Raw genomic sequence first — 27953 nt, forward strand, 5'->3', positions numbered from 1 at the left:
CCCAACTGTTGACTCCATGGCCACGTCTCGTAATAGAACGCAGGCCAACACAACCAGGAACTACCTAAACGTGGCCACACACATTGACTCAGCCCCTATCTGACAGAGTCAACAAAGATCATAGACGACACACTGTAGCCTCCCTGTTTTGTTTTCTACTGGAGCTTGTTGAGCCTGTGGAAAGTACAGGTTTAACCCTTCAGGCGACAGCTTCACAGACAAAACACCACATTCAAAAATGAACAGGAAAACCTCTCGGATGCAAATTATCGTTTCAGGACTAATGCGGCCTGACAGCAAACAGAGAGCAATTATAGTATGATTCCTGTCTCTCAGGTCAGAAATGTGGCAGGAAAAGAGCATGTCACGATTTGTCTGCAGGCCATTTTCACAGCAGCGTTAATGTTGTAAGTAACAGCGTTGCTTCTCCTATGACCTGTCTGCTGTGAAAATATCCGATGAGCTCCAATGCCAGGATGCATTTTGGGAAATAACCTTGTTTGCCCCTTGCTGAAAGTTGGATGATAAGATCGAAAACCACTCACATCCTCGTGGAAACATAACCCGACAGACATTTTCATCTTTCTTTTTTAAAGCATTTTTGATCCGCAAAAGCCGAATCAGACTTTGTGCACCCATTTGCCAATGTTTAACACACCGTGATGCTGCACTTAACACTCGATAACACTAACACATTTCTCCAGCTAACAAGTGATGGTGCAGAGCAGCAGACGCTTTGACCCACTGTTGCTGTGAGAAATCATATTGAATTGCTTCTTTACAGCTTCCTAGGCATCAATTTTCAGTGTGAACGGGGCCTGCAAATGGCAAATGAGGTTACCATGCCAACTAATGACCCCATATTGAACAGTGAGGATGTAGATGGCTTGTAGTCCTTGAGTTTACTCCACATTGTTATAATGGCTGTATAGTTTAAAGGGAAAGAAAAAGGGAGTCCGTTGTCGGCGTGTGCTGGAGGATCATTATGCAAACACGGTACCAAACGTCGGTGGTAAAACACATGATTAAATCTCTGCTATCCACATGTAGTAATTGTTGTTAGCGTTGTCACAGGATCATGCCGAATTGCCAAACCCAGCCGCCCTCCTCTGTGCAGGCATGCCATGGTGAGAGAGCAGCATCATTCAAACAAATAGCAATTAGCTGGATAGAGTAATTACAGAGTAGGCCTACATTACTGCTTTCTCTTTCTTTCTAATTCTGATGTTTTGGGTGATGTTTTATGGACACCTGATCATAGCATGCTCACGTGCGATGATCAGGGATTAATGCATTGAGACAGGATTTGCATGAAAATGCTGTTTTACTTCCATTCAGTGACGCAATTAGCTAATGGTGGTTTATGCTAATCTAATTGTGTTTCTTTACTCTATAGCAGAGAACGATGCTAATTCAGACCAAAGTGGCCTTAGATTCACATAACAGATAAAAGCAAGTGATAAGAGGAGTTTATTCAAAATGCTATTCCTTGAACACAGACACACACAAACATACAAACACACAGCTACTATGTGAATAAAAAGACTTTTGAACTGAATTATGGCCCCTAACAATACGTCTGTCTTGCTCTATTGAGACATTATATCATGTTGCTGGTTATCATTCTGTTTCAGCCTTGTCATCATGTCCTTATATGATGTCAAGCTCTCCCTCTTAAGACCATTCCCATCAGACCAGAATGAACCTGCCAGTGACAGTAATAAAGAGCTCCATCTGCGCCTGGCAGGCAGGGGCAAATGAACCAATTAAGGTCCGGTGAAGTCTCCTCTTTCACCTATTGGCAAATGCTGCCGTCATCTCTCCATCATGATGAAAAGGAGAGAGTGCGAGGGGTAATTAAATACCAAAAGGGGCCGGGGGGTGTAAACTTAATAACTCTCTGTAACAAGCCAATAAGCGACCTTATTGCTTAAGAGTTCACACAAGCCCAAAGCATGTTGATAGTGAGGGAAACCACTTACTGCACACGACCATTCAGATAGTTAATAGCCGTGCATATTCCTCAGAGAGAATTGACCTTGTGGAGAGACATCTTCAAAAAGCTTAGAGACAAAAGACAAGAAGCCTCTTGTGCCAGTGTTTATCTGCATCAGTGATCTCTCCTGTAGACACAACTGGCTGCAATGAGAACCCTGTGCCATACACTGTGCATACATACTTAGCGTTTGAGGCATTGCCACCTGCTGGCAAACGTCTGACTGTGCAGCAATAGTCTGAGTATGAACTTTGGCCATTGTTACACAGTACATTGCTGTCATTGGCTCATTGTAATGATTGTGTTTGTGCACCCCATCCTAGTGTTGTGTAGACAAGACAAACAACCAAGAATCACCCTTCACTTCAAAACCGATGCTGTCGGGAGTCACTGAAGCCTTCAAACTTGGATATAAAATTTCAGGAGCAATAACAGGAAAAGCTGGGCAAGGATCATTAACAAAACCTTTTCACAAGTGGCTCTGACTTGCTGCCCCATAAAGGTATAGGAACACAATGCCCTTTGAATCATCAGGCTAGCATTCATGAGTTATGTAGCAAACATGAGGGTAACACTTTTTAATACTAGACTTGGCAAGGGTTAGTTATAAAGTTGCAATTCATAAACCTTTATAATTGCGTAATAAATGGTGAATAAAATACTTCATTTTGTGAAAGTGAAAAGTGAATTAACTATTAACTAAAATTTAATAAACTAGCCTATATATTTACCTTTTAATAATGATGTTCTTAACGAAATTAGTTTTGAATTCGACAGCATCATTATAAAAGATTGTCAGTGCGTACAGTACCATGCTCAAAACATACAGTAAAACGGTGAAATAAATAAATAAATGAAAACGGCCATATTTAACAGCAGCTGCGTTCCTACGGCAACGCGCTGAAGCTTTCGCCCAGAGGATCATGGGAAACATTTCTGGCTACAGAAGCGGAGGGAGTTTCGAAATATTTCTACTTAGCTACTGTTTAACACGTAAATATCATGGTTTTGTCAGCATGTTCGCAACCAAATGATGTATAGCATTTGACAGTAACCACTGTGGTTGAAGAGCTCAGTTAAGGCCTATGTTTGGGACGAATGCTCTGCGCAGTTAGCCAAATTAGCTAGTTGGCTAACGCTAGTTAACGGTATGGTTATCCTTGTTGATGTTTATGTGGGTTCGGACAATAGATACCAACACGGTACCTTAACATTGTGTTTACACAGTACTGTTAACGTATAACAATTTCATCGCATATTCAGTGATATATCTAACAAGTCTTAGCTTAGTTACGTTAGGGTTAGGGTTATGGTATGGTATGGCTATCTTTGATGATGTTTTTGTTGGTTCAAACAATGGATACAAATAGCTAATAACAAGGTATTTCAACGACACTTATTTATGTAAATAAGAATACTAACAATACCAACAATTTCATCGCTTTCATCGCTTACCTTAATGATATTTCGAACAGGGAGCTGTGTAGCTAATGAAAATGTTTAGTCACATTGCAGCAAATACATTTATTGTATATCAGCTAACCTATGGATTTACATCGTCTTGCTTGTCTAGTGGGATCCTGCGATCTCAATGACCTCCTCCTGAGTGTATCATCAAGAGGAAGAACCGATGCTGTCCATCAAACATGGAGCTAAAATTGGAGGTTGTTTTGTCGTCCAGCATCAAACGAAAGAAACCATGGCCTCGGTTCTGTTGGCTGGGAAAGGTGAGGACAGTAAAGTGAGTGACACTAAGGCTTTGCTATCCTTGTCATAGAAGCATGACTGTGAACCTGTGTCGTGTCACACTTCAGGAGAAGGAGTCTGTGTTCCTGTTAGATGACAAACGCATCAGTGAGATCAACATGGTGTCTGGTCGTACCAAGAAGAGGACTCCTAAACTCCATCCTTTGCTCAGTAATGTGGTGACAATGAGCTCATCCCACAATGGTGAGTTTTTGACAAGTAAACTCAAAGCAAACCATTTGGCCACCTGTCAATTCTGAGAATACATTGCTTGTTACTTGTTTTTCCAGGTATGTGGCTTTGCGGACTTCTGGTCTCAGGAGAGCTTTTTCTGTGGAACAGGGATAAAGACTTGCTGAAGACAACTGCAACGGTCCCAGAAGTTGTTCATGTGATTACTGCCGTTCAAGGTACATATTCCTCCTGCGAGCTGGAAAGAGAGAGAATACATGCATGGGTTTTGGGGGATTTTTATTCAATTTTGACCTCAACTGCACATTACGTATCCCAATTCCAGTTCTTGCATGTAAAATAATTTTCAAATCTTCAATTTTTTCATAGGTAATGCCACCAGATTGTCACTCCAGGTTTCAGGCGATGGGATGCGTGCAGTTCTGTCAGCCATTACAGGCCAAGTGTTCCTTTGGGAGTGTATGGATGTCAGGGATTTGACAGGTGTACGAGACGGCACAGTCAAGGGACACTGGGCACATGTATGCCCCCTTGAAGACTCCATTCTGCCTTCTTCACAAGACAAAGAAGCATCCCAACACACCATCTTCATCAAGACTGAGGTCTGTACACTAGATTGAAGATATGTTTGGCATATTGGGTCATGTTTCAATCAAATTCAGACCTGCGCTCAATTTCTGTTGCCTTTATTGCTTCTTTCTTATTTTATCTTTCTCTTAACTGCCTTAGGTAATGGGTGACGCCTGCTTATCAGCCTTCGTCTTCACGTCTGCGAAGAAGCTCATCATCACCTGCCTGAAGATTCAATGGGAAGAGTGCCATGTGAGAGTGGGGTGAGTGAGCAGGTATGTGTAACAGATAGGACTCTTGTTGGGGATCACAGTAGTTAAAAGTACACATTTCTCTTTGTAGTACTGTGGGATACAGCATACAGTGGGCCACCAAGACCTACCCCATGTCTCGTTTCACCCCACCCTGCCAACCAGTGAAGTCTAGAGGTGCCTTGGTGCCAGCCTTCTCCCCAGATGGCCAACTGCTGGCCATCGTCCTGAACCAGAGACAGCCTAAGGTGACATCTGGCTTCTCTGTCTCTTTTTTTTTCATGTTGATCTGTCTTTTTAGTGTACTTAATCTGCAGAAATGTGATTCAAGATTTGTACTGCTTGTTGAACGCAGGCTACACAGATCCTCTTTGTGAGCATGCAGAACTTTGTCTCAATATCAAGTGGCCTCGGAGGATGTGGAAGCAAGAAATTGGAGATCCCCTCTAAATACATCAGGTACAGTACACATAAATAAGCATGTGAACAGATCTAACCTGAGGGTTAACATCTCTTTTACTGTCTAAATATTGCCGGTGAAAGTGTACGACTAAGTGTACGACTCTACAGTATATAAACGTAGTGACAGCGTGCCTGAGTTTAGCTTGTAATTTCCTGACTGTCTAAATATAAAATGTAACAGAGGGGAGTGATCATCAGCACAGAGAAAAATGTCTGTGCAATTTTATTAAGACTGTCTAGATGTTAGACATTAGCATACCCTTCACCCGAACGTCAGTAGGGCTGCTTAAAATGGACTTCTTATCTTCCAGGTCCTACTGGGTGGGCAGCATGAGCTGGTCACCAGGTGGTCTTTTCCTGGCCTGTGTTCTGAAGAGAGGCTCCCTTCTTATGGTTTCCCGCCTCGGGGGGCTTCTCTCTCTAACAAGCTCTGGCTGCAATGTTGACTTTGGGCCTGCACAGTTCCTACCCCTGCACCCTCTCGTCACTTACCGGTATACATTTGAGACATTTTGCTCATCATGTAGGTCTTGTTGCAAGTTATTGATTTGTTTGGGCTGAAGTACTTTATTCTTATTTCTTCTCTCTTGTCTGTGGTCATGTTTTTATCGATTGCTTCCCTTTCACCTTTCAAGTCATTGCCTCTCTCCCTTCTATTGTTTCAATTGTTGAAGTATGAATCCAGTGTGAAAATTGCAATTTCTTTGTTATATAATGTAGGGTTGCAATGAATTACTTTCTTGATTCATTGTTTGGCTTATAAAATGTTTAAAAAAAAAAAGCAACAACAAAATACATTTTTTTTACATCCCTTAAAGCCAAAGTTGCTTTCAGATATCTTGTTTTTCAGACCAGCTGTCCAAAACCTAATAATAGTCATTTTGTAGTGATATTAAAGAGAGACAAGCAGCAAATCCTCACACTCTAAGAAGATGAAACAAAGGAATATTTGGTATTAAAGCTATGAAAATTAATTACACACTTATACAATTGTCAGAATAGGTTTTTTTAGGGTCAACACTTTCAATCGACTGCTACATGGACTAATAATTTCAGCACTTATATAGTAATATAATCAAAACTTCCATAAAACTGGTTGTTCCCTCTGCAGGCCACCAGTGTCTGCAGGGAAACCAGAGGCCTCTCTGTCCAGCTCTAGCTTGTCTGTGCGGGATGTCCTAAGACAGCGGTATTCTGTGACCTGGCATCCGCGGTTGATGTATCTCATTGTGTCTGATGGCTACATGGCCACAGTTATGAGGGTGTTAAACAAGCCCTCTCCTGCCCTGCTGCTGAAAACACTTCTGAAGGACACAACCAAGGACCTTGAGAAGGCCAGTCGGACACTGGACAAATCACAGGTGGTAAACACGGGATCTACCTCAGCTTCAGATTTGGTCTTTACTCTTTATTTGACTATTCTTGACAATACGGTTTCCTCCCATTCATTACTTTCAGATTCATGTGAGGGCATGGCTGGAGTTGGTATCTTGCCTGAACCTGGACAGCAGCCATGAGGTGTTTGACCCCGCTGTTACACATGCGCCCCAAACCACGGACTCTGTCTTTTCAGCAGCCACAGATGGAGCCACTCTGCCACTTTTCCTGCAGGACCAGGGGACACTGGGTGGTACCAAGGAGCTTCTGGAAAAAGTGCAGGTTGGTCAAACTGTAAAAGCTAGAAATGTATACCTTAAAGTTTATAGTACATCCCATTGTCTTTAAAGCTGGAAAATACAACCTTCTTTGCTTTCAAGGACATTTGTAATATCAGATTGCTCCTAATAGTTAAAACAATCAGATTAGTCTGGTGCATATTATTACCCTGTAATATTGTGTCATGACTGCTCTCTCAAATGCTATATCAACTTATGGTTGGATACTTTAAGCTGCTGTTTGTTTGTCTGGTTTCCTAGACTTTTTTTGAGGACGACTCTGATTTCGACGGCGCTCCTGCTGGCTCTCATTTGGAGGATGGTGGTCGTCTGGAGTTTGCCTCAATGTTTGACACACTCCACGCCCTGGATACACAGACAGACTCTGGCCTTGTCACCTTCACAGATTATGAAACGGACTTTGTTGAAACAGAGAGGAGGACACCTCTTGTTCATCGTGAGCTTGGGAAAATCCAGAGTAAGCTTCTAACAGCCTGGGCTTTTGGCATGTCTCTTGGAAATACAGTGAAAAACAGAAGTCGCCTGCTGAAGCATACCCTCTACTGCGTGGTGCGATTTGCTGCCTTACTCCACTTGATCCCCAGCTCCGTGGGCCACACAGGGACAAAGAGTACCTTCGTTTCTGCTCGCCTGTTGCACCTTCTCAAAGCCCTTCTTTCTTTTCTTCCATGGGATGGCGCTCACTCAGATGGACCACGCTGCCTTCAGCTGGTGGTAGAGCTCAGTAAACGGCTGATACGCCTCCTGCTGACCCCTCATTCCGAGACCCACCAGACTGGTCACTGTCAGATATCATCTCAAGGTCTATCCACTGTCCTGCTTATCTTACAGCAGGTCTCCGATTCTCTCGACCACACCTACAGCCTGAAGCAAAGAACTGTCTGGTCCTCTGCAGAGAAGAAGCCACTGCAGCTCTGGCCTTCAGATGTACACCAGGTGCCTCTGTTACAGGATGATAAGGAAGAGAAATCCAGTTTGATACACCAAGCACTACCTGTTCCCCAGCGACCATCCAGCAGGTACAGACCGCCTCTCTGGCTTTTTATGTGTCAGTGTTTATGAGCAAATAGTCAGTTATTTGTTGATAATTTTCTTTCTTTTTTTTTTTTTTTTTACCAGATTGTTCGGTGTGTGGAAATGGGTCTACAAGGTCACCCAGCAGTATATGGAGGAACTGAAAAGCTTTAAAGGCTGTGATGGCTGGGATGAGGAACAGCAGCAGGTATCTGTCATCATGTCCCAGATCCAAACAGCTCTGCAGGCTACTGGAGAAAGGCTAGAGGAGGGTCCTGTGCTGCTGAGTTATCCAGGTCTGTAGGACTTTCTAGCTAACTATGGGTATTGAAACAATAGCAATGGTTTAAATCAAAGTAAACCAAATAGAAAATAATTTAATTGTGGTTCAGATCTAAGAAAACCGGCACATGTCAGAACAATTATTGTCGTTCTTTTTTGCCCCTCAGGTGAACATCTTTTCCTGTGTGGCTCATACCCAAAAAGTGCTGATACATGGCGGTCACAAATTTGTGAGGAGAGTAACAAACGTAAGAAGAACTGCTTCATTTTATCCCATTTAAGTACATGTGGTCATGTTCAGTCTTAAATTGCAACTGTTTAATGGTATATGTCTTCTTGTTAGGATGTGATCGAAGCGTCTTCAAGGAGATTCAGCTTTGTCTGGCACTCCTCTACAGTCTGTTGTCCCAGTACAGCCTGAGAGAAGCCCAGGAGTTGGGGGACCACATGGCCCGCCTGATCCTTCACAGGGATGGACGCCAGAGCTGCATAACTGGTGAGCGATGGACAATAATACTTCAGTCTTTTAAAGCGTATTTCACATCTGAATCTGTGTATGTACTGGAGTTGTAAATAGGAACTGCAATATTTGTAGTAGTATTTGTTCCCAACATTTTTCTCAGTTGTGGATGTGGTTATGGGGGCATGCTAATCCTTCTGGCTCTAATCAGTCAGGTATTGTGCAAAATGACAGGTGTAGCCATTCTGAAAATAAGATGTTCCTCTTCCTTGATGCTTGGCAGCAGACTCTCTTCCTTGTCCATGGCTGCCGGTGGACCTTCACAGTGAAGCAGCTTATGCCGTGGTTCAAACCCTGGGAAGATTCATGGCCTCTTATTTCACCAACCAACCCCTCTACATCCTTCCCCCTCACCACGTGGCTGTCCTGCCTCCTCTCCATCTACCTCAAGGTGGGTTCCCGTAAATATTTGACATTAAAAAAAGATAATGCATTTATATTCCTATTTGGCAACATGTGCTTTCTCAGCCCCCAGTGTTGGCCGTGTGGTGCCGCTGTGCCAGGAGGAGGTTTCTAAAGCAGTGCGACGACACCAACTGTCTGAAGTATGGACGGTAGACTATGCCCAAGACCTGCTCCTGCTAGGGGGTCTTCTCCCTGAGACGGTGTGGTTGGCTTCCCATCTTGGGGACTGGAAGACAGCGGCCTCTCTGAGCCTGGCCTACGTGAATTACTGCACTGACCACTTTGACTTCACTCAACTCAGGAGGAGAGAGCTCTACCTCCCAACAGTTTTAAAACCAGAGAGCATTTTTCAGGTTGAGTTGGAATGTCTTCTAGGCAACAAGTCTGACTCCCAAGAGTGTGGAGATGAAGATGGGGACAAGAGCTTGACAGGTAAGTGAGCCCTGTTAACTATAAGATGACCACAATGCACTTTTGATTTTGATCTGTCCTGCTGACAACACCAGACTTCTTTTATGTTATCTTATCTGTTCTCCGATTAACAGATCTTTTGGAGGGAGAGGACTGGGACGTGTTGCAGGTTTCCATACAGGAGATTCTGAGGGCTTCAGTCATGGCCGGAGTGAATGTTATTTCCTCACCTTTGTGCACCTTGCTGGACACAGCCAAAGACCTGTGTTCTTGCCTGCCCGCCTTGGTGCCTAATGGGCTGTACCTGCCTTCCCCACCTCTTTATTGCCCTCAGCCTTCCCCCAACACACAGGTACTGATATAACCTAGAAGATCAGCTTTTACAGACAGTATGTTTAGATAAACTGTATGTTCTGTCATGAAATATTGTGTCTGTCTCCTGTAAAGGACCCAGTAGGGACAGTAGGGCAGTTTGCAGAAGTTGCATCACGTCACAAAGTGTCTGCAGTTCTTCAAAAATTGCTGTTACTTCTGAGATCTGCGCGCTGTTGCCATCCTGCTGCCCAGTGGTACATCAGCCATCTGCGCCGTGCACGACACCTTCTACACAAGGTACTTTTTCTTGCACTGAAAGGTGTTTATCTGGTTTTACAAGATGATTAAAGGTCGCCAGGTGACATTTGTAGAGGATCATATCCCTTATCTTTTTAGTTTTTACATTTAGAATGTGTGTTCTGAGAGACACATGCTAACAAAAGTCTGTGATTAAACTTTGGTATGAAGTGCCATGCCAGCCTAAATACTATGAATATCTGGTGTTGTTTTTTAGATCAAGAAGAAGTACTCCTATCCATCAGCTGCTGAAGAAGAAAAGGCTTTCCCAGAGAGCCTCATGAAGTTTGTCACCCGTGGTGGATTCTTCAAACGGGGGCCTAATAAAGACGGCCAACTGGACCCTGACACCATCCAAACCATTAGTAAGATGCCATTCAAAGTGAATTGCGGATATTCTAATCAATCATCTACTTGTATTAACTGTATCTTTCCTACAAGCCTGTTTCAGGGAGCTGTGCGGTTTATGCTGGATGCTTCATGTCAGGGATCAGCTCTCCATTTCCTGCAGGAAGTATCAGGCTGCCAGACAACATGGCAGAGATGAGCAGGTATTTAATTTGTGTTTGATTGTGTTTCATGTTTATGTCTAAGTATCCTCAGCCATTGATGCCCTATAAATATATTGGTGTGTATTTGTGTTTCTCAGATCCCTTCAGAAATAAGATCTACCTGTCTCGATGCTCTCCACTGGGCCCGCCGTTTTCTGCCTTTCTCTTGCTTCCTCAATGCTGAGGAGATACTCCAGGACATACTGCTAAGCCTGGTGTCTGAACTTCCTCCTCTCTCTCTGGTGATATGACCTTTTCTTGCATCAACTGTAACACAGAATGACCTTGAGGGTCTCATTCTGCATTTCTCACTGCCGCCTGTTGTTCCTCTCCTTAGGTGGCAGACACACTCGTACGAGCCTTCCCAGAGGAGGAGGAGTCTGTCAGAGTCCCACTGAGAGAAAAGTATAACACGATGATGGAGAGACTGAGGCAATGCAACGTTCTTGGTACAAACACCTGAAAAAACCTTGTCCCATTTATTTTACCTGACATATCTTTGGCTTTCCTGATGACTACATTTTTCTTTATTGATCTTTTTTTGGAATCGATAGAGTAATGAAATCTTTAGGAATTTTCTTATTTATAAAAGGCCAAATGTAACGACCCTAAAGGACCTTAGTCATTCTGCTTAAACTCTGTATTTCTGGAGAGTTGCAGACAAAGATTAGGCTACATTAATACTATTAGTGTTATACTACTTGTAGAATTACATTCCAAGGTTAACAGCATAGTATTGTTTCCAACTCGTATAATCCAAACTTTTCCAAAGTGTTCTATGGGTCAGAAGTCTAAGTTTGTTGAGAGCAGATCCCAAAACTCCAATTTTTTTTTTACTTAATGAAATATTCTGCTTCTATCTTATTTTGTTGGTGTTGACCCTTTCTAAAATAACATTTTCACTGCACGCAAATCAAGTAATGTAGCTGTTTTAGCCAAGTGGGGCAGGGGTTATAGTACATTCATTAATGAAAGTTGATGAAATTTAAAAAAAAAAAAAAAGATTTAATCTGATGAATTGCTTTATTTAAACTGAGGCTTTTATTTTCTTTTTGAGTGATGTCATAAAATACGACAACAAACATTTGTTCTTCATTCTTTGGAACACTTCAGTAGAAGCTTTGAATGTAGACAAAATGGGATTTGGTGTATTCCTACTAATTATCCATGACTTCATAAACTAATGCAACATATTGTCACTCCATGGTAATCTATGTGGTCTCCAGAGGACGATGAAGAGGAGGAGGACGAGCTGATGATGATTGTTATTCAGGACAAACGCAGGCAGAGGAGAAAACATCTTGGGCGTTTGCGAAGGCACCTTGCCCCCCCAGAGCTTCATCTGTGGGAGAAGGAGGAGGAAGAGGAGGACAGGGGAAGCAGACACGGGATGGCCGTGTTAAGGCAACTCTCACTGGGTACAAGCCTGAGCACCAGCACTTTAACTGAATGTGGGTTCCCACCAGTGTGTAGCGATGGAGACACGGCGGATAACACATCGGAGGCTATCTCTCCTGAAAGGCATAACAGAGCAGTGACAAGGTATTCAGCGTGGAAAAGTAGTACTACTATTACACAGACGTATCATGTATTGTTTTTGTGGCTTACTCTGTACTTGGTGTTGTTCTCTGCAGGGGCAACAAAGAAAAAAAGCAAGAACATGCAAAGAAGACTGCTGTTAGGCTTGAAAGCGTCATCCAGGAGGAGAGTCACTCGGGTGACACCAAGGAGAATGAACAGCCCTCCCTACCTGTAGTTGGCACCTGGGAGTTTGAGCTTGAAGATGATGAGTATCTAAATTTCCTTGAGCTCTTCCTCAGCTACATTTTAGAGAAAGATGGCGCCGATGGGGGGGACTCAGGTGGTGAACTCCCTTTGTTGAAGGGTTTCTCCTCCCAGCTGAGGGAGAGAGAGTTGCATTCTCTCACTTTCGACGTGCTGACAACTGTTCATCGCCGTCAAAGAGATGCGCACTATCCAGCGAGAAAACACTTGGGAAATGATCTTCCAGTGTTCAGAGCTGGCTGCTGCTACAAGCCCGTGAAGCAAGGTGAGACACCTGAGCTGCAAACGTCTTCTGTCTGGAGTGAAGCCCCTATATCCAGAACTAGCCTTTCTGTCACCCCTCTGCCTGGGCTGAGAACTGGCAGGCAAAAAGGTTTGTTTGGCCTCCGGCAGCAGAGCAGTGTACCTGTTGGCCAAAGAATGAAGGCAGGCCTCTTTGGCTCAGAGGGAAGTCCGATTCGAAGTGCCTTTCCCATGGGGCAGCCATCAGAGAGCTTTACATTTAGCCCCTCAACTTCTGTGGGAGCCATGACTGAGTTACAGCAGGGACTGGACCTTAAATTAGAGGCTCAGTTTCCTGAGCTGGGCAGGCTGCTGGAGTGGATGGTACGCTGGTCTGACAGGAGGGCGTTACTCAGACATCATGGCAAGAAGAAGAAAGAGAGGGGAGGAGGCGTTGATGGAACAGCCGATGAAGGAGTAGTGATTCGTGTCAAAGCTTCAGCACCTGCTGTCCTCACCTCCTTCAGCTTGCTGCAGCGCAGGTACGCTGCTTTTCTCGGGACGGACCACTGCAGTGCTCACATCCAAGTTCCAGAGACGCAATGGACTGTAGCCCCTGTGCTGCAACCTGAGGTGGAGAGGAACCTGGAGAGAGAGAGCAGTGTTGATACAGGCTACCCTGGATCAGCAAACACGATCACTGGTCTCGATCATAATCTCCAGCAAGTAGAACTATCCATGTGAGTGCCCATTGTTTTTATTTACAATAGACTATCATTGGATTACTAGAACACATACATCAAGTCTTCATCAAGCCAGTATTAAGTTAGCTTAAGAAGCCCTAATTACAGTGTCAATGATCGGTCTATTAGTTGTCACATATACAATAAATAATTTATCAATCGATTAGGGTTGTGGGCAAAACAAGACATTTGTGGATATTCATATTGGGCTTTGGGAAACTGATCAACATTTTTCACCATATTCTATCATTTTATAGACCTATCAACCAATCGATGAATTGAACATATTCTACAGATTAATTGATTGTTAATTGCAGCCATCGAACAGATTTAAAGCTTTAGCAAGACAACACACTTGCATGTCAATAAATGACAGTCCAGTAATTAATCACATGACAGTGATATAAAAATGAAGCAGCAAAAATGAAAACAATGCAATTTGGTGATCATGTATAGTTTGAAGTTTCACGCATCTCTTAGTTGTTTGTTGTATTTACTGATTTAGCATTTCACATTGTTTGTTCTGATGCAGTTTCATATAAAAGAGCACAGTTCCTATGTGTCCACTGTATTTATTTATTATTTGTCTCCCTGCAGTGGTTCTCGTACAGATGAACCAGAGGACCTGACGTTTCTCAGGACACCGCTCCTTAGTGAACAAGATCAGAAGACATTTGTTGCTCAGCTGAGACAATCCAGCCCAAATCCTCCATCTCTTGAAGACTTAGATGTTACACCTGAAAAAGAGGGTGAGACTACAATACATGTGATCGTCAAAGTTGGTTCAATTCAGATCTCTATAACACAAAATGTTAATCAATGCGTTTGATGTTTGTAGGCAAAAGCAGTGCCAGTGAGGACTTGGAAGAGTCGGCCTCTGCCTCCGAAGGGAACATCTCTGAAAACATCTACTCGCCTGAAAATGTAAATATTCAGGATGCTCCTTCTACTTATGTATCATTATTGTTGTCAAAACACACAAAACACTGTTGTTCTGTACATTTCAGAGTTTAAAGCTTGCAGACCTGGACTTCTCAGAAGGCGCTGACGACATATCCAGTTCGTTCTCTCTGTGAGTTTTTAATTAAAACGCATTATACATTATAATTTAATTAAACTACAGCTATGGTTAAGTTGTAGTTTTTAATGAAAATTTTCAACGCCACACAATAGAATTATGAAATAAATCATAATCACTGCTGAGTTGTTGTTATATTAACATTTTGGTGGTGAACCTCAGCATCGAAAACTGTTGCTGATGTTGGATGTTTAAATTGTCTGTTTTGTCGTTTAAGCCACAGTGATGCTAAGACCGTGCAAGCCCCTCCACCCTCATCGCCCCAAGCTCGCCCTGCTGTCCAGCCTGAGGTCCATGCAGAGCTTCCTGCTCCAACTGGAGTGCCTTTCACCAACATGCCTGTAGATCCTCCAAGCCATCAGCCGCAAAGCTCCACAGCTGGTGCACCCGCCGCTGATTCTACAGCTCCGAATCAGCTGTTAACCAATCAAACTCCAGAAATGAGACTGCGTCTTGGCGAAGACTTATTCAGACTGGTTCAGGTAGGAACAAACTGACAAAAGGTAAAGTTTAGAATTAAATGACTCTTTAAATTGACCCTGACTTGAAGTCTTTTGTCCTTCATTATAGAATATCAACTACATGAGCCTGATGGAGGTTTTGGGAGCTTCGTTTTCAAACCTGCAGCTTGCCCAGCAGAGCTCTTATTTGGCCCAGTCTAACATTAACTCATCACACCCTCGTGTGCCATCATCCAATGCTAACAATTTTGTCCCTCAACCAAGTGCCTTACCCATTCAGACTCCCATGTCTGTGCCACCTCAGATGCCAGCATGGGCATCAAGTTTTCAATCCATCAACCCTCAGTTCAGCCAGGCTCCTGCAGGTATGATTGCAGAGCAGCCTGACAAACAGAACTCAGGGAAATCCTCTCCAACACACGTCCAGGATGACACCGCCAGGAATCTCCCACACACTGCTAATGGTGTAAATTATCAGGTATTGCTCAAGTGTGACACATTGTTCCTCAATATAAACAATACTTAAATCACACTGAATCCAAACTGATTTTTTTTTTTTTTTTTTAGGAAATGCAGCCACTTTCTGTCCAGGCAGTGTCACCGGAAATCCAGTTTAAGGTCAACAGGAGGTTCATCCCACCTTCACAAGGGCTTCTAGCCACTACTGATGAGAGTCATTGTGTCCCTGAGTTGGTGCCCTCAGAAGATTGTTTACAAAGTGATCCTGCTCCCCAGATTTTGGGCTTGAAGTTGCTTCAGCTGCACCGTCCTCCGTTGGCTCAGCAGAGTGCCCCACATTATCCCCAAACCATAAATCCTCCAACCACAGAATCACATCAGCACAAGTTTAAAAACGTTAACCTGTCTGCCTCTAAGAAGACTGAAGAGGAAACAAGAAATGTGAGTTTGATTTCAAAGAGACAACCCAGTTTTAATTCTTCAAGGGATCCAACTCAGTCTAGGATTCAGACATCAGAGAGATCCAGAGGGCAAGAGTTCTTGCTACTTCCCCCTGCTTTACCAGCTCACACACCGACGCAGGGCCTTCGTCTGCTGCATTTTCAACAAGTTCCACAAAGTAACATCACATTCCCCAAACTACCCATCCCGTCTTCCTCCAGGCCTGCTACGGTCATTCCAGCTCCAATGGGAGAAGCGCCTATGATAAAGCTACTACATATAGAGTCTGGACCAAAAATGGCAAGCAGTACTCATATTATTTCAAGATTTTTTAAAAACTAGTTGACATCAAGTCTTGCATTGTGGTTTTATACAGACTTCTGTCTCTGTTACAGATGTTGCCCCTGGCAGCTCCTTCAGCCCAAATGACCCGTCTCATGTCCATGGAGGAGTTGGCGAGTTCAGTGATCGGGAGGCAGCATGCCGAAGAGGCTCGACCACGGTTGCTCAGAGTAGACCCACCAAATGAAAGCTGCAGAATAGCTGCTAGCTCTAATTCCAGCAAGAGGCAATCACATTTTACCTTTCATTTTATTGATTTTGTTTTGTATAAAGCTGGCTATTTCACTTATTTTAGTCACTGTGTGTCGTTTATAGGCAGAAGAGGAGAGAGGAGAAGGCATCGAGGACGAGAAAGACAGAAGTCACATTCAGACCGAATGACTCTATCATCCTTCCACAAGAGGTAAGTTCATTCTAATAAGAAGTATTTTAGTTATGCCAAGTGTAATTCTACTATAATTTGTTTCTTCCAATAATTTACAGCCGGTAAATGAGCCTGCAAGTGATGAGCCAGCAGCCACAGAACGGATCAGTCCTGGACATGATGCTGCTGTTCCATGTGGTTAGTGTCAAAGACAAACATAATTGCACCTGCCTGTTTCATCCATAAAGTGCTGCAATACTGTATACATTTGGGGATAAAGTTGTACATTTTCCACCATTCATAGTGTTGCATTTGATTTTGCAGAAATAATTGTGTAAAAAAATAAAAAGAGAGCTTAAGAAGCTAGTTTTAACCCGGCTCCTTTCATACCAACACACAGCCGGTCAGTCACAGTGTGAAGTGGAGGTGAATGTCAGATTGTCGATTTCAGAAATGTTGATATCCTCTGACACAAATGTCCTAGTTCTGACATTGGGGACCTTTTAAGAATGTTGCTTTTTGTTACTTGCTGTATAATGTATCTCTTTACCGGACATTTTGGAACATTATAAAATGTATGTTTCAGTTCTATTGATCTGCTCTTTCTCTTGTTAACTTTAAGTCTCGGGGTCCTTTGAGTCTTTGCTGACTGGTCAGAGATTATTGGACAAGGCTATGGCCACTTCAGCTGAGTTGCATGCGTTTGCTTCCACACGTAAAAGACCTCCAGAGTGCCATGATGCCTTCACCAACACAGACCCAGGTAGGGCAGCGTTTGCCTTGAGATCTATAGTGTTAATATTGTAATTGGTTTGTTGCACAATTGTTTCCTGTATTTTTAACTGATTTCTCTTCTCTGCTTGGCTTAAGTGAAAAATGCAGTGGTTTTAAGTGCATGTTTTCGAGTGTTCAGTGTTATTTCTTTTTTCTTCCAGCTTGTCCTCCTACACTTTTGGATAAAGCTGTGTCTGCCTCTGTGACTGCTAGTAGCTCTAAAAGTAAGTTGATTTGAAAACTGCAGGCACAAGGATACCGCACTGCTTTTTATTTGTTGAAGATGAATTGAGACAAATTAAGAGTCAAACACTGTGTGTCTGTGTGTTTTCTCCATCCAGTACAAAGTTCAGGGAATCTACAGTTGTTTAATGAGAGCTGTGTTCAAGACACACAGGGACCAGAGGGGAATCTGGTAAGGAGCTGGACAAGCTAACTGAAGCCGGCCTGGGCTTTTATTATATTTAAGTCAAATTTTGACCATTTGATACTTAACTTAATGGATATTTCAACTCAACAACAACTTTTCTGTGTGTCAGGATCTGGGTGGCCGTCAGTTCATAAGCATCTTAGATCTGGAAGACAAAGCACTGCATCAAGATCTGCCACCCTCTCTCAGCAGAGGAGCTCCAGATGTTCCTTCCGACCGTCCTCCTTCACCTACGTCTGCTCAGCTTCATGTGCTCGCAACATCCGTAATCAGGAGTGCTGCTGCTGTTGCTGATCCAGATCCCTTAGTCACAAATCCAGTCCCACCAACCACTCCCACAGGTCTTTAAATGTGTTTATAATGAAGGTCTAATTCAGTTTTATCTCTATATTCACATCTGTGGTAAAGCACAACTATATTTGGTCCAAATATCTGTTGTGCTGCACACTCTAGATATCCCTGAGGAGTCGCCGTCTCTCAGCCACATTGAGCCCAATATGGTTGCAAAGAGAAGTACCCCACAAGACATGGCGTATCCAATGGATTCTGAAATCTGTCAAGCCATCAAAAACCAGAGTGTTGGACCTCAGAGTGCCTCATCCTCGTTCACGCCTCCGTCAGTCTCGTTCTCCTCTCGCCTGTCAGAGCTGGACACTCAGCTGGCTGCTCTACAGAACATTGCAGACTATCTGGAGGAGGACTTTTCCAACTCTAGGATGGTAAATAAGCCGTGTTTATTTTTATATTTCCTGTTTGTATTATTAATGACACCCAGGTTCAATAACTGGCCTCGAAGGCAGACATATACATATTGTATATCATTTGTTGCTTGTCCTGTTTTATCTCGTGAAGCTGTTGAACACGATTGAAAAGCTCACACCAGTCTCGGCTCCTGATGTGAAGACTACAAAGGCAATAAGAAAAACTGTCAGACTGTCTGTCCCACAGGAAGGTATGACTACTATTCATTACATTGTAAGTCATTGTACAGTAACAGACAGTTACATATATTACATAACGTAATATAAACCACTGCAGTACTTTTTCTTAACCTCTTTAAGAGTGATGTACATTCTCTGTCGTTAACAGCTTGGATGCCACGACTGGGCGTTGGACACAGTGAACTAAATGTCCTTGAAGAGGAAGAAGAAAATCCAGAAGAAGAAATTGTGGTTCATAACGACGAAAGGAAGCCATCGTTTCACTATTCAGCTCCTCGCAGTCACAATGCTGGTGCTTCGTACCTTCTCACACCACCAAGTAAAGATGCAGTTTAATCAGACATTCCCTTTACACATTTCCTACATGTCAGAGTGACGACATTTAGATTTAAGTGTGCATAATCAGCTGATGCACTATTTGAATGATTTTAGATTCTTTATTCTTTTCCCTTCACTTTAGACAGAAAAGTTACTATTCCTTCTGTTTTAATGTTTGTGTTGCTCCCACAGAAACAAGAGATCAGCTGGCTGAAGCATCTGGAGTATCACCTGGGTAAACTGAATGAATTCTAAAGTCTTTTATCCATGTCATTATTATTACAATATTCTTATTACTATCCTTATTATTCAATTTATATATTTATTTTTTATAATACTCTTCCCCCTACCTGTCTATTTCTAGATGGGAAGATGAGAATCTGGGTCAGACTGGGCTATCCGATACAGCAGAAATGTTAGACGAGTTGGTGAGGGAGGGCTATTTGTCCCTGACTGACCTGGATTTGTCCACCTCACAGTCTGCACATCAGAGCAGGTATGGTACCTGCTAAAAATTCAAATAGCTGCCTAAACAACTGGGATTATCCCTGAGCTGAAAACTGTTTGACCCTCAGCAGGCCGGACCAGCAGCAAAGTAGCTGGATGTCGCAGAAACGTGTCCGCTCAGAGGACGAGAGGAGAGAGCTAAGGATCTGGATGAGAAGGAAACAGAGGGAACAACTGGCTGTTTATCAGAAACAAAGACAGAGCCTGAGGGAAAGGGAGCACAAACCTTTTTCTACCTCTGGGACAGCGGTGAGATATGTTTGCCTCTTTACTGGAAGTGATCTTCCATTGTATTCTGTTTTTAAAAAATATTAAATTGTATCCACCTGCTGTGCTCCCTGCAGAAACCAGCAAACAAGAATGAAAGAACGAAGTGGAGAACCAGAGAGGAAAAGGAAAAGTATGCACCTGTTTACACTGAATGTGCACAAGAGATGTTCATGTTTACCATGTATATTAATTCTCACTGATTTCAAAGGTTCATGCTTCTAGAGCAGTACAACCAGAGGACCCGAGAAGCCTGTTCTTTGGCTGCTGACTCTCCCACCAATCCGCCAACTTTACTCATCTCTTCACGGGCTGAAGGTTCACCAATGCCCCCAACCACACGATCCATTTCTGCTCCACCCACTGCTGGCACTCACAGGTATCTCCTGCAATAGTAACCCGCCCAGCATCGTGACTCATTAAAGAATAATTCTAGCATTTGAACAAATTTTTAAGTATTCATGAATTATTCCACAGGAATCAGATTTTGTACAGTTTAAAAACCTGCTCACTCTAAACTGGAATTGGCCAGAGTTGGTTATTGAGGTAATATATTTTTACTTACAGTGCATCTGCCAAAGATAAAAGAAGTCTTAGGTCAGGACAAGCTCAACCCCACCTTCGTCCATGGACTGCTGAGATGCAGGAAAGACCTTCAGAGGACCACCGCAGGAGGCTGGGACTGCACAGACCAGGTATCATAATGATATTCAGCTGCTTCAGTAGTTCCGAACCTTTAAACTGTTTAATTTTCTGTATATTTCATATTATATTCAATGGAAAGCAATACCAGTACAGAGCAACTGATAAAGTGTTTCAGTTATCAAATAGTAAATGTACTAAGTGCAGGATGTGTGAATTGGACCAATTTTGCACTGATTATTTTCTGTGTCTATTGCATGAGAGATCAGTTATCCTGATATTTAAGAAAACTCTCTAATTATATATTTTTTAGCTTAACAATCATCTCTGACCAGTTCAGTGTTTTCTTCTTATTGACACTGGACTCAAAACAGTTTCCCTTAAAAGCCAGAAGGCATTGTGAGCCTTTGCCAAGCTTTGGCGACCTCTAGTGGGCTCATGACCCCCAGGTTGGGAACCAGTGTCTTTCATTGATGCAGATGTATTTTCACTCTATTGTCAAAACATCAATATTGAATCCACTAAACTAGTTTATGTCATGTGAACTCTGTGTTAGTGACCTCTCTGCCGAGGGACCGTCTGTCTCAGGTGACCAGACGTGGCATGCTCACTTACACAAAGAGCCAAAGTCAACCACCCACAGCCAGACAGAGTGAGGAACAGCATGTTGGATACCAGAGAAAGGGCCTGAGCATAAAAACCTCAGGTGGGCCTGCTGCAGGGAGAGGAGTCCCACAGGAGCCGGCGAGGAAGGAAGAGAGAGATGAGGCGGACCTTTGGGAGCCCACTTCAGAATTAAATCTGCTGGAACCAGAGGAGTCTGACATAGTAAGAATCCCAATTTCATCACGTATTTTCCTCCATGCGAGAGGAATGAAACTACTTTTCCACAGCTTGTCAGTTTTGTTTAATAATCTTAGGGCATATTTATTAATTGATGACATTCGTTGTACCCTTATCAGGATTTGGCCGGACTGTTGGATGAGCAGGATGATGGTGCCAGAGGTGGTGTGTCCGACATGGACTGGCTGGACAACCTTTCTGAGACCGGCAGCAGCGTCCTCAGCAGAATCGACTGGGCTGCTATCGAGAGGATAGTGGCTGGAGAGGAGGCTTGAGCTTGAGATTCAGTGTCATGTTGACACTTTCTTAGAAAAATTTAAATATTTTAGGAAAAGTAAAATGCCTGTTGAATACACTGTAATTTAGAGCCATTTTAAATTGTGTCAATATAAATCATAGTTTATAATCAGCAGTAATATAAATTTTGCCCAGAGATATTGATTTTTATACTGATGAAGTTTAAAGAAAACAATATGTTAGCATTTTCATTTTCATATGACTTGTAATAGAATATTTGTTGCAGTGACATCTGCAGTGAAAGATATCGGTGTCTGTCTGTCTGCAACATTTGTGTTTGTAAATATAACATTTTCTATATTTCTAATTTATTTTGTACAGACTATTAAATATCTGTATTTGAGCATTTTAGAACTGTGTCCTCTCATTTTCATTGCTGTCATTCTTGTGTACAGCCTGAGAGTGTTTTAATGTTTGTCATGCTTTTTTAATTTTCAGCATGTCGTACAGATTGAACATTTTTATTAATTTAAAGAATACTAATAGTCAGTTGATAGCTTTTTGAGATTCTATATTGCCTTGTACACCGGATACACTCCAAATTTCAAATGTCATTTTCCTTAACAGCAAAGATTGTCACAGAGGTTCAGAGTTTCTCTTTTCTGAAAAACTGCAGTTTTCTGTCCATTTAATCTGGTTACACTTCAGCAACTCTTCATTGTTTACATCCTTCAATCATGTTGTTAACACAAGTGTACTGGCAGGGACACCAGTTTTAAAGTAGTAAAGGTCCACTTCTTAAATCTCACAATAAACTGAGCTTTGCTGTGGTGTGAGCTAACCCGGAGCAGACTGGACACTCGGGGCGCTCTGCAGCAGCTGTGTCACAACATCCGCAAGAGAAGAAGAAGAAAGAACTTCCGGAAGTCAAAGGTGATCTTCGTATTTGAAAACATGGATCCCAACAAAGTGAATGAAGGTAGCAACTTCTGCTTTTACACGTCTTTAAGCTGTGTTTATTCATTGTAGGCCACTTACAGTGTATGTGCAGGCATATCGAGCTGTATTTCAGGTTTGTCTGACATTTATCAGCTCGCTATCTTAAGTTAGCATGTAGAAGAAACAAACGTCGTATATGTTTTTGCTAGCTTCCTTTGCTAGCTATGTTCTCTGCCTTGGTGCTCTCAGTGTAGAAAATAGACATTTATAAGCTTTTTAATTGTTGATTTGGCCTGAAAAGATGGTGTTGTCTTGCAGACGAGAAATAATTGGGGCTCTTGTCAGCGTTAAATTTGTTAAGTCCTCCAACATCTCATACTATACTAATACTGTACTGTTTTCTAACATAATATTACGTTATATTCTAAGCTTATTGGGGCTCGAAAAAGTCAGTGTATAAACATGTGTTTTTTGTGTGTGTGGTTGTGCCAGATATGTGGTACAACGTTATAGTAACGTAGTACGGTGGCCATGAGGGTCAAAACGGAACAATACACAAATGTCCCGAAATGTTATGTTTCCTAAAATGTTGTTTTGGGCCAGTGTAAGTTAGATATTGAATTCCACCTATTATTTTCGGGTGCATTATATATAACATAAAGTTGTTGCAGTATAGGAAATATTCATATCTTTTAAATACCAAGGTACATCAGAAATGTACTCAAGTCTGGCACTTGAGTGTTCTATTTATGGCTTGACCATTTTAAGTCTGGCAGGACTTTCAGAAATCGATACTCAAGTGTTATTTCCTTTCTTTAGACAAGTCTTTCACTGAAGGGTTTCTTGTAGTTGTAGCTGCTTAAGCTTGCAAAGAAAACTCTAAAACCAAGAGAGTTGCAGCCTGTATTTTGATGACAGATTGAGAGATTAACAATTTACTTGCCCCTTTCGCAGCATCAGGCAAGATGAGTGGTGATGGAGACATGGCATCTGTCATGGGATTCTCTGGGTTTGGTATGTACAGTCAATAATCAGACTTGCTTATTTTAATTCTTATAAGATAAACTGACAATATGGTTTGCAACAGTCATTGGTAAAGTATATTGTCATTGTTCACCTCAGGTAAGAAGGCCCGGACCTTTGACCTGGATGCCATTTTTGAACAGACGCGTCGAACAGCCATTGAGAGGAGTCAACATGTGTTAGGTAGGTTTACCAGCACTGTGAGATGTTTAGTAGTCATTCTGTCACCAGTTTGTGTGTAACTGACCTGTGGTTGTTGCTTCTATAGAGGAACGGCATAAGGACAGTCAGATGGAGGAAGAAGGGGAGAGCTCCAAATCAGTCAAGCCATCAGTCCACAGAGACAAAGCTGCTGCTGCATCTAGGTAACCAGGGATTTTTGCTGTTTGCTTGTTTAAGTGAATAGTATATTACAGTTTGGTCAGGCTGCCACTGCCTCTGTGGGTAGTTTGCCTTCTGTTAATTAAGCAAATTTATTCTTTTCTTCCTAGAAAACAGGAGAGTGAGAGCAGTAGTGACTCTGACTCGGATTCGGATTCGGACTCGGACTCAGAGCTCATTGGGCCTCCACTGCCTCCTCAATTTACAGCCAAGGACGATGATGATGACGAGCGTGTGAGACTTCCTCGCAGGCCAGGGCACACAGACAGCACGGCTTCCAGTGATGAAGATGATGAGGAGGAGGCACAAGATGAGGATGATGATGTATGTCTGAAATGCCCCACTTAATAGTAGGCATTACATGTGGAGTACAAACTACTGGTAGACAACCTGGTTCACGTTGACTTTATTTTTCTGCCTTAAAGCTGGATCCATAAGTTGTAACGAGCCACACGAGAAGCCAATGCTGTTGTTTTACTGGGGCGGCATCATGTAGCTGTTGTTTGGTTTAGTGTCCAAAAGCAAAGCCGGCTAATGTTGAGAGTGTAAAAACCCTACAAAGGCATCTGCCTGTTCTGTACTGTGAGGTGCTTTTAACATGTCACCACTAGATGGCAGCACTAGAAAATATAATCAGTGGTTGGTGTTTTACTTTACAGGATGATCTATTACCAAACAGTAATTAGTGTTTTCTCCTGTTTATTGTTCACACCATCACGTAGGGATGTAAACTTTTTAGGTTATATGAGCGAGATAGCTCAGATCCTAACCTTTTAAACTGTTCCTGAAGACTGATTCCAGGCTCTTTAGTCAAATGTCATGTGTAATTGAGTCTTGGAATGGAGTGCTACTCTTTAACCACATACCTACTTCGACCTTTTTCTGTGTTTTACTGTTTCCTTATGTTCATCTCAACTTTCCAACCTAGAATCCAGTGAAGAAGATTCCAGACACTCATGAGATTACTCTGCAGCACGGCACCAAGACGGTAAGGACTTCTTCTTCTGTCAGCACTCCGTGATTATAACCGTTCCTTATGTGGCTCTATGGAAATGTATTCAATGGCTTTCTGTTAGAAAGAAGAAGGGTCTTATTCATCATAAGTGGCGTATAATCAACGCCATATTTTATTCCCATTATGCACATCTGATAGCGGAGATCTGCATCAGTTATTGGAAATTTTCAGCCGAGGTTACCAAACTTTGCTGAATTTTAGCAGTGAGAGCAGCAGAAGGACTTTTTCCCTTGATATTTTTAAGCAGCGCAAACTGGAGTAAATTTTGTTTTTTGTCTTCAGTACAGAACGAATCTGGTGTCCAGATCCAGTGCTGACTGCAGTTTTAAAACAGTTTAGATCTGAATAATAGGGTTATTACACAAGAACAAACTTTAAATATTGACATCTATTTATTTTGCTGTCTCTCGAGCAGAAAGTATGACTACCTCTACAGCTGCTTGTGCTCTGAGCTGTGCTGGCCAATAGATTGTTTTTTAGTTTTAAATAAGCTGATTGTCTCATCAGGTATCGGCTCTTGGCTTGGATCCCTCCGGAGCCCGTCTGGTGACCGGCGGGTATGATTATGATGTTCGGTTCTGGGATTTTGCCGGGATGGACCAGGCCCTGCAGGCCTTCCGATCCCTCCAGCCTTGTGAGTGGTGAGTCAACTTCCGAGAACTCAACGTGGCACATCAACACAGTTGTGGAACATGTGGTTAATTAGCTTCATACAAACATCAGGTAAACTCACTGTATTTATGTGTGCCAAAGTCTACACATGTACACAAACACACACACACACACACACACACACACACACACACACACACACACACACACACACACTTGTTGAGCATCATTGAGCCGCGTGTTAACTCTGTGACATCCTCTTTTCATTCAAAATGAGCCTTTCAGGAGCAGATGGTTGAGATCTGTGGGTGTTTGTGTGTCTGCCCGTGTTTATCCTGTGTTTCACTGAGGCCATCATCAAAGATCAAATTCTTTTTTGGGTTTTGGGAACCAGTGGACTGAGCTGGAGCAGGCCTCCGCTTATTAACAGGAATTTACGCTACATTTAATTTGATTACAATGTGATCCAGTGGCCTGTTCGGTTTACTAACAAGCTGAGCTTCATATAGCGAGCCACTGTTCCTCTGTCCCATGACCCAAAAAGGCAACATATGAGCTCAGTCAAATGACAACCATGACTCCCAAAATGTTCTGAGGCTGTATGAAACTTAAACAAAAACTGAACGCAATCTGTTACAAATAAACTGTTTACCGACTCCAGTTTTAGGTGTTCTTTAGCCCACGTAGTAACAACCTTCATACAATCACATATTTCACAGAGCCTCTTAAGGATGCCTCTTTCACAAAACTGTCACCTGTTAACAATGAACTTGTTTACCTGTGTAATATTGCAAACAGGTGTTTTTTTTGGAGGGTTCAACAAGGGTTTCCCAGTCTTTCGTCGCTCCAGTCCCAAGTTGTTTGGAAAGTGTTGCTGGCATCAAAATAAATAAGCATATTGTTAAAAAAAAAATCAATGAATTATATACGTCAAATATTACATTTATTGTCTTGGTCCTGTTTTCAGTTGCCTTTATGTCAAGGACAGGAATACTATTGCATTCTCTTCAGCACAGCGTCCCAACTTTTGAGGGAATCGGGAGGAAAATGAGGATTTGATTTTATGCAGCGAGTCTTTGAAGATGCCAATTAAAAACAGCATCAGTGTTGAGCTCCCTTTCATTTCAGCAATGAAACTTTTTGCCCTGTACAGAGATGTTTATGCCCCGTCTACCCCCCGCTGTGTTAATTCTGTTTGAAACTGACCTGAATTGCTAATCTCTCTCTGGCTAAGTGGTCCAGATAGTTTTCTGTCTCTTCGATTGTACACACTGCTTTGAATAACATGCCTGTTTCCCAGTTAGAACATTAAATAAGTTACTCACTATGCATACCTTGGTACATGTCTTTGATGGCAGATTTTTGTTATGATTATTTTCTTACAGTGTTTTGTTATATTTCAAAGAGTGTTATTCTTTCCAGTTCTCGAGTAACTTTGTGTTGCGTGTCGTAGATCAAAGAGACGGATCATCAGATGTACATCAGATGTTGTGTTGTTTTGTTCCTATAGCTACATGTATCTACTGTTTGTTTTTGTCCCCGAACACTTTGAAGGATTAAAAGCTTCTTGTGTAACATTGTTTTGGTGCAGAAAGCCTGAATGATCACATTTCGCAGATGGCCAAGACACTTATCAGAACTTATCAGCTCTAGATAAATACAAAGTAAAAGTATCTCAGATGTCTTCTCTTGTGTGTGTGTGTGTGTGTTTGTGACCCCTCAGCCATCAGATCAAGTCCCTCCAGTACAGCATGACTGGTGATGTCATCCTGGTAGTTTCTGGCAACGCACAGGCCAAAGTGTTGGACCGTGATGGCTTCAATGTCATGGAGTGTATAAAGGGAGACCAGTACATTGTGGATATGGCCAACACCAAGGTAAAGTGGTGCTCGCATACAGTATAATTTGGGTTAATTTCAACTTGGGCGGTCATTTCAAAGACAGAAAGACAGACTATACTTAATTAAAGTGAAAGCTTTCTGGCAACACGGCAATGAGATCTGACATGGCAATAGACCCGAGCAGTCAGATGATCAGACAGGTTACAAACAAGCCAGCAATTTAGCCGGGAGGAAAATAGCACAAGTGATTACACCAGAAATGTCAGTAGTACTCTCCAATTGCACAGGAAACCTGCGTGAGCACACAACTGCGGCAAGTATGGTGGGTTAGACCAAAACATTGGTTGGTAGACTGAGTTGGATTTCACAACAGACAGTTTAGGCAGCAATTTAACTGTTTCTTTCAGACATCTCCTCCAAATATGTTTGGCAAACGTGGATGTTTGTTTAAAACCTGTTTGATCTTTGCATAACTCATGTTTCTTGCTCCTTCTAAACTGTTGGAGGATTGTTGCCACGTTGTCAGATTTCAGCAGTCTTGATTGGTACAATGTATAACCTTTTTTTTTTGGTGAGCTTTTTTTAAATACATGCACCGTT

General features: G+C 42.4%; 2 protein-coding genes across 6 annotated transcripts in view; both read left to right on the top strand.

The window, feature by feature from the left end:
• The first annotated feature begins 2902 nt into the window (after positions 1 to 2902).
• On the top strand, positions 2903 to 21953 carry cplane1 (ciliogenesis and planar polarity effector 1). 4 transcript variants are annotated; one of them, XM_037117702.1, is made up of 49 exons: positions 2903 to 2989; positions 3570 to 3723; positions 3811 to 3946; positions 4033 to 4152; positions 4304 to 4536; positions 4664 to 4767; positions 4847 to 5003; positions 5111 to 5214; positions 5529 to 5711; positions 6329 to 6578; positions 6676 to 6876; positions 7134 to 7912; positions 8013 to 8203; positions 8357 to 8437; positions 8533 to 8685; positions 8933 to 9100; positions 9178 to 9546; positions 9660 to 9877; positions 9973 to 10137; positions 10355 to 10502; positions 10579 to 10688; positions 10787 to 10930; positions 11026 to 11137; positions 11915 to 12230; positions 12323 to 13435; positions 14036 to 14187; positions 14277 to 14362; positions 14446 to 14510; positions 14734 to 14998; positions 15087 to 15455; positions 15545 to 16177; positions 16273 to 16445; positions 16535 to 16622; positions 16703 to 16781; positions 17206 to 17346; positions 17519 to 17581; positions 17699 to 17772; positions 17897 to 18128; positions 18241 to 18506; positions 18640 to 18739; positions 18877 to 19047; positions 19239 to 19281; positions 19411 to 19542; positions 19622 to 19802; positions 19898 to 19953; positions 20032 to 20199; positions 20388 to 20515; positions 21019 to 21290; positions 21425 to 21953. In XM_037117702.1, exons 2-49 carry the CDS (start codon positions 3643 to 3645, stop codon positions 21578 to 21580), a joined length of 9729 nt encoding a protein of 3242 aa, XP_036973597.1. In that variant the 5' UTR covers positions 2903 to 2989; positions 3570 to 3642; the 3' UTR covers positions 21581 to 21953. The 4 variants fall into 4 exon arrangements, with proteins under 4 accessions (XP_036973597.1, XP_036973596.1, XP_036973599.1 ...); XM_037117701.1 differs by having other exon boundaries at positions 2921 to 3144; XM_037117704.1 differs by having other exon boundaries at positions 2921 to 3144; positions 19625 to 19802.
• A 466-nt stretch (positions 21954 to 22419) lies between these two features.
• LOC119030427 (WD repeat-containing protein 70) overlaps positions 22420 to 27953 on the top strand; it is a 41109-nt gene continuing 35575 nt past the window's right edge. Inside the window, exons 1-8 of one of the 2 annotated variants that reach the window (XM_037118005.1) lie at positions 22420 to 22521; positions 23436 to 23495; positions 23604 to 23687; positions 23773 to 23869; positions 23996 to 24209; positions 24814 to 24873; positions 25408 to 25541; positions 27236 to 27389. In XM_037118005.1, coding sequence (XP_036973900.1) covers positions 22497 to 22521; positions 23436 to 23495; positions 23604 to 23687; positions 23773 to 23869; positions 23996 to 24209; positions 24814 to 24873; positions 25408 to 25541; positions 27236 to 27389 — 828 coding nt within the window. In that variant the 5' untranslated portion in view covers positions 22420 to 22496. The other variant, XM_037118006.1, reaches the window with a different exon arrangement.

Source organism: Acanthopagrus latus, chromosome 12, assembly GCF_904848185.1.
Source record: "Acanthopagrus latus isolate v.2019 chromosome 12, fAcaLat1.1, whole genome shotgun sequence".
In the NCBI taxonomy this organism is placed as follows: domain Eukaryota; kingdom Metazoa; phylum Chordata; class Actinopteri; order Spariformes; family Sparidae; genus Acanthopagrus; species Acanthopagrus latus.

Bases quoted from the DNA above. Each gene is read 5' to 3' on its own strand.
- cplane1 (XM_037117702.1), top strand. From the start codon at position 3,643: ATGGAGCTAAAATTGGAGGTTGTTTTGTCGTCCAGCATCAAACGAAAG. The intron at 16,446-16,534 runs GCAATCACATTT...TGTCGTTTATAG, and splicing joins AGCTCTAATTCCAGCAAGAG to GCAGAAGAGGAGAGAGGAGA. The intron at 20,200-20,387 runs GTATCTCCTGCA...TTTTACTTACAG, and splicing joins CCCACTGCTGGCACTCACAG to TGCATCTGCCAAAGATAAAA.